Source organism: Lathamus discolor, chromosome 3 (genome assembly GCF_037157495.1).
Source record: "Lathamus discolor isolate bLatDis1 chromosome 3, bLatDis1.hap1, whole genome shotgun sequence".
Classification (NCBI taxonomy): domain Eukaryota; kingdom Metazoa; phylum Chordata; class Aves; order Psittaciformes; family Psittacidae; genus Lathamus; species Lathamus discolor.
In genome coordinates, this window is record NC_088886.1 from 10,908,398 (window position 1) to 10,921,715 (window position 13,318).

At 45.8% G+C, this 13,318-nt stretch overlaps 1 protein-coding gene across 3 annotated transcripts in view; it reads right to left on the reverse strand.

The window, feature by feature from the left end:
- The window catches only part of RAD54L (RAD54 like), a 19,106-nt gene extending 7,249 nt beyond the window's left edge, over positions 1 to 11,857 (reverse strand). For 2 of the 3 annotated variants that reach the window (XM_065673433.1, XM_065673434.1), the window contains exons 1-10: positions 11,755 to 11,857; positions 11,595 to 11,678; positions 10,521 to 10,640; positions 9,805 to 9,865; positions 7,908 to 8,043; positions 7,074 to 7,143; positions 4,380 to 4,668; positions 3,806 to 3,930; positions 2,414 to 2,564; positions 775 to 901 (exon numbers count right to left, since the gene is read on the reverse strand). In XM_065673433.1, the coding sequence (XP_065529505.1) occupies positions 775 to 901; positions 2,414 to 2,564; positions 3,806 to 3,930; positions 4,380 to 4,668; positions 7,074 to 7,143; positions 7,908 to 8,043; positions 9,805 to 9,865; positions 10,521 to 10,640; positions 11,595 to 11,678; positions 11,755 to 11,757 (1,166 nt within the window). In that variant the 5' untranslated portion in view covers positions 11,758 to 11,857. Of the gene's footprint in view, positions 1 to 774; positions 902 to 2,413; positions 2,565 to 3,805; positions 3,931 to 4,379; positions 4,669 to 5,180; positions 6,780 to 7,073; positions 7,144 to 7,907; positions 8,044 to 9,804; positions 9,866 to 10,520; positions 10,641 to 11,594; positions 11,679 to 11,754 lie in introns of those variants that run through there. The other variant, XM_065673435.1, reaches the window with a different exon arrangement.
- Between the last annotated feature and the right edge of the window lie 1,461 nt (positions 11,858 to 13,318).

Below are 13,318 nucleotides of genomic sequence, written 5' to 3' on the forward strand. Positions count from 1 at the left end.
ACCGTGACTATGAACTGCAGAATTGTATTTGTGATGGTTGCAAAAGCTCAGATTAAAAAAAGAAAAAAAATGAAGACACACCAGCAATGCTGAGAATCAAGAGAATCTCTAGCAAGAGTTCTTTGAGACAAGCAATTGCCAGCAGATGTGGATAAATTGGTTGTATCCATGCATAGAAAAGAAACCAAGTTTAAACATACACCAAAAAATCAAGCAGAGAGAAATAAGACAGCAATTTTACATCACAGAGGTGCTTCTTGGGGATCAAGTCACACCTCTGACACTCATAGTCTAATCCCATTATCCCTACAGAGCCAATACAGCTATAAAAGTGTGAGCAGGACTCTTCTGTGACTTGGGCAACCAACACTAGAACCAACTGATATTCCTCATACTCTTTCTATCTGCCACTCGACATCTGAGCTGGACAGATCTCAAGTCTGACTCAGTCTATGCTGTAGTTACATTGACACAAATAAAAGGATGCTGCCTGGCTATTCAGATCCCAGGAGAAAACAGAAACATAACAGTCAATGATTCAGTACCTCAGAACTCTTGCTTGGAGGTGGCTGCAGCTACCTATGCTATTTCAGTGTGCTATTTTTCAGATTAAAGCTACATGCTGTGTAGATTTCTTAGGCAACAAATACTTGCACAATCACTTGCTGAACAGAAGTAACTGGCAAAATAATTCATTAAAGCTACAACTGTAATATAGAAAGATACCAGCATACACCAAGAGCTTATGCAAAACAGAAGAGGGATGAAGTTCACCTGTTCACAATACTGATCAGCTCTTTAAGCCTCTCTTCTCCTTTGTGTCGCTCAGCTTCACTTGCATCCGCATCTCTGCCTTTTAAGATGGGAATTTCAAAATGTCTTTTAAACTCCTGTGCAGTCCCTGTACAAAACAGAAGTTAAAAGGTGACAACTACTACTAAATAACTGTTGATCGGTACCCCACAGCCCCGCTTATCATACCACAAGAACAGGATCCAGCAAATAAAATAAACTGTCGCCCCATCAACACAATTTGTTTTCCTTTGTAGCCAGGAAAGATTCAAACAAGGCAGACAAATGAGTACAGCAGAAAACCAGTTTGCATTCCAACAACGCACTGCCAAAGGTCATGCAATTTTAGTTAAATCCGAGTCCACTCAGGCACACACTGGTTTTGCTCACATTCCAGCTATACTTTTACTCCCAGATTTTGCCCTTGCAAACAACAGCACAGGCATTATGTGTGCCTGTTCCAAAATTATCTGTAATCAGTTGCTTATTACTGGTCACAGGCTAAAAGTGGGGAAAAAATTACTACTGCATGCATGCAGCTTTGCTGGCAGGAGTTGAGTATTAGGGTTGAGGTGAGTATTAGTCTCACCTCAGAAAGAACAAACTGGAAGTACTGAGACTAGTCTTGCCCAAAGTACAGGTCCAGGGGGGCAGAGGAAACCACATCAGTTCCCTGTAACAACTACCCAAAACTGAAGTGCATGGAAAAAACAGATGTAGAACATCTACCACCCCACTCCATCCCTTACTTGAGAAATCCCGGGGGGCAGAACAGCTGAACAGAAAATATGTCCCAAATGCTGCTCGTAAGACTTAGAATCTGACAAATGGTGTTTAACTGGAGTTGTGCATGCACTAGAATTAATGAGAAGCCTCTTGGACTTGATGCCCAACAATCCAAGACAAACACAGGTGACAAATTACAGCGACAAGGAAATGATTTACAGGTTGGTTTGTTTTCATCCCTTGACAGAAAAAATGACCTCTCGACAAAACCAAGCTGTTCCACACTGGAAAGAAGTAGACCTGCTCCTAATCGAGTGATGTAAAAGAGGATGCAAAGACTACTTTGCTTTTAAAATTAAAAGAGCTTGGAGACATAAGAATAATATAAGAACTAGAGATAGAATATTTCAGTCTGCTACCAGCAATTGTATGTTGTCTTCATCCTGAAAACTCATACTTATCGATATCACTCCTCCAGACTGTTTTCTCTCAAAGTTAAACCCATATTCACATACCTCCACTGCTTTAAAAATCAAGACCAGTCTTAAATCCGAATATGCTAGACATCACCCATGGCTTTCTCTGATTATCTGACAGTGGGATGGCCAACTGCCAGAAATTCAGACTTTGTTGCCTAGCTTTGCCACAAGGTACACCATTCCACCTTGCACCAGTCACTTCAGCCTCCCATCGGATACGAGATATATACAGCCTCCATAAAAGGGGACCGTCATCTAGACTTTCTGGATACAAACTGAAGGAGAAGTCTCCAATCTGCACATAACCTTTCCTCTCAGTAATGGCTTGGATGCTGCCTTTGCTGGCACTGGTAGCTAGGGGAGGCCTCACCAGCAACTTCCCCCTCCCTCATGTCTTTCACACATTCACCTCTTACCGAGGATGCCAGAATTGACAAAGTGCACCAAGCTGAAATACTCAAGCAGGTCATTCTGAATGGGGGTGCCTGAGATAAGGACTCGTCGAGGTGTATTCAAGCTGTTGAGAGCTTGGTATGTTTGGTTTTCAGAGTTCTTCAGTCTATGGCCCTTTGAAAACGAGAGAACAAAAGGAATAAAGCTGATAAATACAGTAGCCCTGATGACAGGCAGGTTGGACATCCTCATCAACACCGATATGCCATAATCTGTTACAAAGCATTACACCACTCTTCCTATTCCTGATAGTGGACTAAGTGCTGCATGTATATTCAACTGTTACAAGGTTGCTTGCTCTTTTTAAGCTCCTCTCGGCAGTGCTCCAGCAAATACAAACCCAAACCACTGGGTGGCACCGCTATGTAACAAATTCCCTCTAACTGGCAGCAGAGAATGCCTCAGGAGTGGCTGAGGCCCCCACTTTGATCACTTCAAGGAGGCAGAGGGCATGTGTTTTATTTTGTCCTTCAGAGCATCTCTGGCTCTCACTGCCTTTAACCACAGAGAAGGAATGATAAATCAAAAAACAACTCAATTTCAGCCGTGTGAAAGGAGAGCTTGGCAGCACAAGCTTGGCAAAGCTAGATCCAGCACTCAAAGCAGGGAGTCAAGCCAGGTCTGTCTCCTCTTGAACAAGCAGCATTCGAGGTAACTCCTCACCCAGCTTTCCTACCTGTCTGCCCCAAGCAGGTCACTTCAGAGAGGGGAAGAGGGTCCTGCCATGGAAGTGCCCTTCAAACTCCCTCACAAGCACAGAACAAGATAGCCAGATAAAATGGCTGACAGCAGCCAGCACTACACACAAGAGCATGCTGGATCAGAATCATTTAGGCTGGGAGAGACCTCAGGTGTCTCCAGTCCAACCTCTTGTTTAAAACAGAGACAAGTTAAAAATTAGTGGGCTGAACATGCGGCTGTGTCAAACAAAAAGTACTTCTCATTTCAGAAAAGAGAGAAACAAATGAAAACCTGATTTGGTGGTCTGTGAGTCAGGGCACTCCCATTCCAACAGTGTAAGGCCTCTTCCAGAGTCAGAGAACAGGCAGTGGACCTCCTTTCTGCTAAGTATTTCATACTGAGAGGGCTCTAGTAGGTTCTCCCACCCTGCCTGTGTCCTACAGAGCAGCCACAGTTACCACCACTTTGATTTTAACCCTATCTCAGCTCCTGAAAATACCCTCTCTTGGTTGGGCTCACTCAGTACAGATGAGCTAGTTACCCAGAGCCTCTCAAACACAAGAATGGGTGCTGCGCACCGCTAAATCTTGTTTCCTCCTCCCCTCCCCACTCAAGAAAGCAGAGCCATTTCTGCCCAGGCATGAATAAAACATCAGCAAAAGATTCTCCTGTACCTCATCACATATGACCAGCCCAACACTGCCCTTCTGCAATGCCTCAGCATGGAGTCGAAAGGTCTCATAGGAGATGATCAGGATGGGTGAAGGCACTCGCAGGCCACGCTGATTCATAAAGCCAACTGCAGATGAAAAGGGGAAAGAGAAAACAAGAGGGATGAGGAAATTTGATAGAAAAGGGTTCAAGGTCTGTAGTAAAAACTTTTGCCTTACAATATATAAGAAAATCTGATGCAATACTCTGCAGTATCTCATGTTCCTTTCCCCACAACTGCCCCCATTTCCATTCCCCGTTCCCACCTCTGCCCAATCCTTTTTTTGGCTGAAGGAAAGAAGAGGCACTGGGACCTCCCTAACTAAAGCACATGATTAGACTCAGATTATGCCAAAACATCAACTATCACCTAACATGTACGGGCCTGATCTTAACGTGTTAGTGGAGAGACTTTTGTCAGTCTCCTGAGCTCTAATGACAGCTCAGACATGTTCGCATCAGCTGCTGTAAGCTTCTTCCAATGCAAGATTTTGACCCAAAGACAGCCAACCACACCATTTGCAAACATTTCTGTACCTAATTTACGGTCAATCTCTTCTTTGGAGCCTCCATCAATGGCCAGTGGCTGGATCCTTCCCCCCAGCCATTTCTCTACTTCATTGTACCAGTTTCTCACCAGGCTGGAGGGAGACACCACCATAGCTTTCTCTATTTCAGGTTTGCAGTCTGGACTTTGCCGGAGAAGTGTCCACATGAGTGTGATGCACTGCAGGGTTTTGCCCAGTCCCATTTCATCTGCCATGATACAGCCATGGCTCCCGGGGATGCGCCTGCTCGTCACACAGTCCCAGAGGAATTTCACACCCTGTCAAAAAATTGTTCTCTCAGAGCAGTATGGGGGCATGAGCAAAATGTCAACTTCATTACAGCTTCATTACCACAACACATAGAACTAATACTACAACAAACAGCAAATCCATGTAGCACATCCCTGGGGACATGGTGTGTTCTAATGCGACAGAGGGAAATCGCCCGAGACACAGCTAAAATGCAGCCACATCTGGTTTGAAACATTACTGGTGCCAGTGTGTACCTCATAACATGCACACAATCTTACTACGTTTCAGATGTACAATTATAGTGCGCTTTCTGGCATGAATTCCCAGAAATTTCTACCCTTGACAGCACTAGATAGGCCCAGGCCATCAGCTAACCTGCATCAATCACTGCAAAGAAGTTGATCATCTTAACAACGCTCAATTAGATAGTTCTAAGAACACAGAGTAAGAGTGAGCAGGATTGTCTCTGCTGCCCAATTATCTCCCAGAATACCTTCGGCAGCCTTCATTGCCTCTGTCTAGAAGCAAAATGACTCACCTGGGAACTCAAGGTCCAAAGCCGATTTAGTTTCGAAGACACAGGGCTGAGCCCACATCACATGGTAGAAGAGCTTAGCCCTGTATTAGGCTCTGACACATCACCAAGGCAGATAAAAGAGGAAAAATAAAACCAAACAGACAGACTCTGTAAAACGTTTCTCTATCATGTGATGACAGAGTCAGAAAAAAACGGGACATTGTGCTGGGAACATACAATCTGCTTTGAGTCAACAGAGCAGGGAGTGAGGGACACAACCTAAACACACCTGGGTGGACTCACCCCTCTGTGCTTCACTATTTAGGACTGGAAGACTGAGCACCTTCACTTGCACTTTCAAACCTTTTTCTTTCTCAGGCCCTTAACAACAGCTTAATGAAGTTTATTTAAGCCAATTGAACAATTAAAAAATACATTACTGACTAAAAGAGTGCATTTGGCTGGGGATCCAGTTAGGTGACCTCCCAGCAACTGGGCAAGAGATATTACAAAGAACAAGGCTGTACAACAGCCTGGGAGCGTCATCTGAATAAAGCAGCACAGAAATCTTAGCAGGCAGAGACTCATTCATCAGACTAGAACAGAGACTGCTTTATCAGTGATATCTAGCTGTCAAAAAACAGACACTGTGCCTAGGACACCAACATAACTATTGTTACTTGACAAAAGCACCAGCAGGCAGTATCTTACCCCAAACCAGAACGCCTCCAGCTATGTAGCCACAGATGAGCATTACGCTGGGTCACAGGTTCAGTACCAACTCTGAGATAAAAGTACATGCTAGGAGCAGCCTACAGAGCTCTCAGAGCTATCTGAAGATCTCCCATACAGGGACACATCCAGCTTGACCTGCTTAGCCTGCAAGATCAGCAATCACAGCTTCCATCTGTGCTGCCTCTAGGCTTAAATGATTATATACTGCATCTGTGATGAACTTCAAACTGTCCAGATACCTACATTAGGTATTTGGAGGTTAGTACCTACTGTTTTAATATTGTGATGTTATATATATATTTATGACATGAAATGTTTTTCAGCACTCTCCAATGGTGAATTCCATGTCTACATAGGTCAGACAGCTCACACCTACAAAGGGTAGTCTCAGAATAACACACAACGAAGCAGGAATCTACTCCACACTGTGCAGGGAAACATGGTACCAGAGGGAAGAGCTTCAGTGTTTCATGGCTCAGAGACCACAGATCCAATTCATTCTGCAGACAGCAAAACACATACTGCTCTGCCCAACTCAAGCCTGAGCTGCAATATAATTTATTACAACTATATCCCATCACATTCCACACTGAATTCTACTTAGCAGAGCTGCATCTCCAGTCTTCAAGATAAGTAAAGACTGGACTTTCACCCCTGACACTGCAAGATACCATACCCTGGCAGAATCTGGTCTTTTCCTAAGGTATTAGTAGTGACATAGAAGTCAGCCAATGTGCTTTCCAAGACCTGCGCACCAGTGCGCAATGGTCACAAATTCCCTGGTTTCCACTATCAGCTAACCTGACCTCCAGCCCCACAGAGAAGACGTGCATTAGGCAGCATCATGCTTGGACTGAGAGTGCTGTGATCCTGCTAGATCAGAGGCAAGAGAAGAGAAAGTTCTTACCCATAAGCAAGCAGTAAATTTCTGCATTATTTTAGGACAAACAGGACTGTTGCAACGCTGCCAGCACAGGACAGAGAATATCAGCAGCATTCAGACCTCTAAGAGGATGGTTAAAACAAATGTTTCGCTTTGCATCTGCAGCAGATTAGAGTCTCTTAGACTGCCACAGGCTGTTAGTCTCCTCACAGTTGGTGGGTAAGAATTCCAGCAGAGGAACTGCAGCTTTTTAAAAGTCCTCCAGCCATACCCTTAGGTCCCAATGGAAAACTTACTTCTCTTTGATGGGGCCGTAAAACGCGACTGAGGACAGGATCCACCACAACATGTACAGGTGCTTTGTCCCTGCAGGAGGCAGTCAAGGAAGACAACAGTGTGATTAATGAACTCAGCAAGGTGTATGTTTAGGTTTCTTAAATCTCACTGCTATACTGAGGACTCCCCAGTGGCATGAGGGAAGCAACTGCCAACAAGAAAGTGAAAAATGGATTAATTCAGTTTTGAGAATAAAGTCACAGGGGCCTGATCTACAATCAAATACATCAGTGAAACTATATATTCGGGCTGTAGTTAAAGGAAGGGCAGAATGTGGTCCAGAGACACAGAGTCATTATTTTCCTTGTTTCAGTAACAGTATTGTAACTGCATTACTAGAGAGGAACCCCCTGCTCTGCCCATGAAGATCCAGCTGTCAGCCTTTTAAGTTACAACTGCAGCACAAAAGGTACTACTTCACAGTAAAGACCATTAGGCCGTCTAACACTTGACTGTCAGTCACCTCCCTTTGCTTGTCCTTGGATGCTGATGTTTCCTGACTAACAACTAAGCCATAAGATTCTCTAAGCAGCTTCTCCGTGTGTGCATACTCATTCCCTGCCAAAGGTTTGAATTTCTGGTAAGTGGGAAACAGCCTGAGGAAGAACACAATCCAGCATGGGTACATTCCTTCTTCAATTGTTGCCATACCTGAACCAATTCAGAAGCAGAATACTTGGAACTAAACTTCCCTGGATGCTTAGGCCCCAGCTCAGACACACTTGGGAAGAAAGCACATAAACCCTACACAAACAAGGTCAGAGCTGAAGCACTTGTGCCGGGTGATGACTCACTTGTCTATTTTCAGCTGGTCGTGGGCACTCAGCAGTGGGGGCTCATACAGAACCAGAGCTCCTTCCTCAAAAGGGTCATGGAGAGGACTCCTCAGCCCTGCCCGTTTGATACCCAGTGCACGCAAGCCCAGTGGCCCTGAAAGGAAACAAAGGCACCACTCAAAGAACAACCTCTTCCTGGAAGAAAGCAGAGACTTGCAGAAGAGTCTGCTTATGTTTAGGAACAGTGAATTAATTGGGTGCTGGAATGGAGATGCAAGCACAATTGGTGCAGACAGCAAACCTACGCAGCATGGTTGTTTGGCAGAACTCTGCCAGTACACAGCAGGTAGCTCTGCAGCCGGAAAAGAATGAAGGAACAGAGGCAAAGGTGGAGCAATGAAGATGTCTGCCACACTGGGTGCACCGAAACAGCACAACTGGGTGCAGCAGATGACATATGCTGACACACAAGAGTGTAAGCTGTTTTGCAAGGTGACTGATGGTTTCATCCTGGATCTGTGCTACTGACATCCAATCACAGACAGGCACATCTCCCTCAGCAATCTCCGGGCACAGGAACTACTCCTGGTACCTAAAGGTTGTTGTTCCAGTCTTTTGAGGTACAAGCAGGGTTCCAGAACATGTCTTGGAAGTTCTGTAAATACATTCCCATATATACTATATACTGGGTCAAATCCTCTTTTTGGATCACCTAACCCAGGCTTAGCCAGAGTTGTATCTTTTATGCAAGGTCAGGAATTGATCTTTAACAGAGATGCAAGTTTTACAGTATCACAGTTAGCACCATACTGCCATTACTTACTCTAGGGTATTACATGCTTTCTGCTGAGCAATATTCACGTTTGGCCTTGGAGCCAATTTCTGCAAAAAGCAGAAACCATCAGGAATTTCTTTTCCTAGTATTGTATTTTGATGTCACAGTTTAGGAATGGAGATGAACACAAAACGAACATGCATAAAAATCCCTTTTCCCATCAACACTCAGCCAACTGTGCTCCCAGAATTGATTTTAATTTGGAAAGATTCAAGCAGGGTCAATTTGGACGATGAATGCTAAAGCTCCTTGCAAAATGCATGTGTCACAAGCTGAGACAATATGAGTGCACTCCAAGAAGAGAGCACATGAAACAGCTTCATCTCCTAATTAAAAGAGGAAGATAACAGTCACAGAAAGCGGCTTCCCTGTTACAGTTCTGTTTCAGCCTCCTAACAAATCTGCTTTTCCACAAGCTAACTTTGTCAAACGCTTTTTGGGCTTGACATTTCAGTCAGCATCTGCTTACAGACATGTTTTCTGTAACTAAAATTTGAGTGAAACAAGTTGATCTGCAATTGATTTTTTCAGCTGGAGGGTGAAGGGGAAGAAGGGCACAACAAGCCCATCTGTTTCTGAGATCTTGTGTTTCACTGATTCAAACCAGCTGAGGCTCTGAACTTCAAAACTGCCATGCTTTGAAGATCACCTTGAGACTCAACACACCAAGTCAAGTAGAAAGAAAACTGGCACATACTACCTTTTTCACCTACAGCCTTCTGTTTGTTAGTATCATTGGGGTATTATTTAGATGGGAAGCCTTCATAACTTGGAATTCATCTTGCTTTTGTATTTGCAATAGGCTGTAAAATCTTCTGGCACTACATCAAATACATAGCAGTAAGAATACAAAATCCAATTCTGAAGTGTAGGATTATCCAAACTAAATACTAGTAAGAAATATGAAGACTTTGCTAACGTGCCAGTATTTTTCTTTTAAAATTAAGTCAGGATTTCTGGAAAATATTCATCAGTGCAAAAAATAACAGTAATCCCCACAGATATAAAAGACAGGCTTGAGCATCATCTGTTTTACCCAAGTCAGTCAGCACAGACAATCCTTAAACCTCCTCATCTTACCTTTATAATTTGGAATCGGGACTTTGAAGGGTTTGGACAAAATGCTGCGGATAAAAGCCTCCTAGGAATTCAGAAAGAAAACATGCTTAAGAAGTCTGAAATCAGACATTGCTCAAGAAGGCAAGCCCAGGACATTTTGAGAACTCAATCTTGCCAAATGCTGTGAGTCCCTCTATTCGACCTATTAAAGCTTTAACTCCACGTATTTTCAAGAATATCCAAAAGAAAGTAACAAACCGCCATTATTCACTTCTTTAAATGCTATTGCTTTCCTTTGCCCTGGTAATATAGTCAGGCAATTCACTTTCTGTAAAAGAGCTGGGCTGTCATTGTAGGAACATCCATGCTGGATCAGCAAGCAGCCAGTCCAGCCCCTGGTCTCCAGCAGTGGAAGCACAGAGAGAACTGGGCAAACAGACAGCACCTAAGCCATCTATGTGGCAAGTTACCCATGTCCTTGGGCACTGTCCTTTACCTAGGCCAAGCAGAACAATCTTGTTCAAGATCTCCATTACAGAAAATAATCCCCATCACACTTCTTTCAACATTAAATATCTGGAGCTAGCAAAAGGTCTCTCCTAAAGTCTCTCGGTGTGTGTGGCACTTCCACAATACCTCTGATTAAATGGGCCCATGGAAGCATTTCAATTCTTTTGATGAATGAGCTCCATACGCAACCCACCTGCTATGGTGTGCCAGCAGTAACACCCACTTACATGTTGACTGCTATCCAGGCAGTGAGGTCTGTTGGTCAACTGAGCCAAGGGTTTCCGGAAAGGTGACCTGTAACATTCTGCACTGTCTGTCTCACTGACAGGCTTCTGCTTCTTCCGAGTCTGAAAAACAGAACCAAGACAAAACAACTCAGGGGCATCTGGTGAAACCAGAAGATAGATGCACTGCTGTCACACTCAGTAAGCACCTAACCACACAGAAAAGCCATCTAGCCAGCTGAGTACCTCTAAACAGACACAATCATTACTCACCCCCAATGCCAAAGGACAGAGACAGCAACACCACCAAGGTCATGATGACCTAAAGTTTAACTACATGAAGGTTAAAATATTCTCTTAGATAAGAAAATAGCTACTGCCTTCTAACCTGGAGGCAAGCTTGTCTGTCATGTCCATCCGTCATCCATCCCCCCCCCCCAAAAAAAAAGCAGAAGAGAAGAATGTAAGGGTCAACAGCATGGAACAAAACACATTAAAGTTCCCAGAGGCTCCCAAAGCATCTGTTGTTACACAGGTGAAAGGCCTCACATTGAAACCTAGGTTTCAAACACTTAGCAAAACATGAAGATAAGTAAGTCATTGATGTGTTCCCTGATTTAACACACTTCTCTTCAGACTGAGGCATGGTTTTAACCACCTGCTGGCATAGAAAAAGGGATTTAACACAGAAAGCAGTAGGTAGCACTCTTTGACCTGCATGTCACAGAACACAGCAGCGTAACATTGCTTTGTCTTACCAATTCCTAGTTACCAGCCCTCCCACAAAACACCTGGAAGCTCTCCTACAGGGATAGCTTTTTCCATAACCACAACGCATGACCTGTAAACAGCGAAGTTATTCTACCAATTACACCCCCACAGATACGCAAGGAAAACAGCACAAACCTGCGGCCTGGTATTTAGTCCCCAGAAGACGGGGGTGATGACAACCCCCAGCAAGGCACCCGAGCAGCAGCTCCCACACCACCCCACAGCCCCTGCCCACTGCGGTACCTCACACGGCCGAGCTCACCACAGCCCCGCCTGAGCCCGCTGCATCCCGGGCCCCTCACTCACCGCCGGGGGATGCCACTCCTCCTCCTCCTCTTCCTCCTCGGCCGCCTTCCTCTTGGCCAGCTGACTCGGGGCCAGGCTCCTTCTCTGGAAGAGAGGCACAGAGCACACACACACTGAGGGCCGGCGGGGCCGGGGGGGGAACCGCGCTCCCCGCACTCACCATCGCCTCACGGCCAAGGGGACGGAGAGGGGGGGAGCCGTAACGGCCCGCGCGCGCCGCGGCGAAGGCGGGAAAACCGCTTGGGCCGGCTCCGCCCCGCCTGTTCTCCATAGCGACAGGCGTGGCCAAGCGAGCGCCGAGCCGCATCGACCCGCTCGGGGCTCCGCTGAGCCTGAGGTGGGGGGGGGGGTTGACCGTCAATCGATCCCGGTCAGTGTCAGGGTGGGAGCTGGAGCTTGGAAATGGAGCAAGCTGGAAGCTGGTTCTGAGGGTAAAACTTCGTGGCTCTGGGAAAGGGGATGAAATTAGTGGGTGTTGAGGAGGAATGGAGCTGGGTGTTGTGGCAGAAGCAGGCGAGGGACCCCTCACCCCGAGGGAAGAGCTTTGGGAAGGGAGGTGCCTTCCCTTTACACTCGGGTTTGTAAATGGACTGGCACTTTTCGCTCTTTTATGTTATTTTACGTACTTAGCTGTTTGTGGCTGACTTAAGGCCCTGGTTATGGACGAGCATCCGTTTGTGCACTCGCAGCACAAAAGGACAATCCCTTTGGGGCATCCTGAAGGGTGTTTGGGGGAGTTGAGGGTGAAGAAAAGGAGCGATTTGAACGTAGATTGTTTTTTGTTGAAAGAGAATCATAGAATCATAGAATAGTTAGGGTTGGAAAGGACCTCAAGATCATCCAGTTCCAACCCCCCTGCCATGGGCAGGGACACCTCACACTAAACCATCCCACCCAAGGCTTCATCCAACCTGGCCTTGAACACCACCAGGGATGGAGCACTCACAACCTCCCTGGGCAACCAATTCCAGTGCCTCACCACCCTCACAGGAAAGAATTTCCTCCTTATATCCAATCTAAACTTCCCCTGTTTAAGTTTTAACCCGTTACCCCTTGTCCTGTCACTACAGTCCCTAATGAAGAGTCCCTCCCCAGCATCCCTATAGGCCCCCTTCAGGTACTGGAAGGCTGCTATGAGGTCTCCATGCAGCCTTCTCTTCTCCAGGCTGCACAGCCCCAACTTTCTCAGCCTGTCTTCATATGGGAGGTGCTCCAGTCCCCTGATCCCTGAGTCCCAGTGGCCCTCCTCTGGACTTGTTCCAGCAGTTCCATGTCCTTTTTATGTTGAGGACCCCAGAACTGCACACAATGCTCCAGGTGAGTGGGCTGGTCCTCGGGAAAGAGCGAGGCTGTTCTGTCACAGCTGACATGATAAATCACAACCGGTGCTCACATAAGCGATTTAAAGGACGGACTTTTTACACTGCAAACCACAGTGTTTTGGAGACGGGAAGCTAAATTCTTCTGGCTACACAGGTGGAGCCCCAAACAACTCCATGAAATAAGCCATCGTACATGCAGTTAATTCATCCATTGACAGGCAGGGAAGATACAGTGAGATTTCCATACAGCTTGTGATATCAACATGTGCCTTTCACAGGCCTTGGAACATGTCCTCTGGAGCCCCTGAGTTCCCGGAGTCCTCAGCAGCTGACAGTGTCCCAAATTCTATTTAAACTCATTGAATTTCTGGGTGCTGCACCGAGGGACAGGCAAGGAGCGAA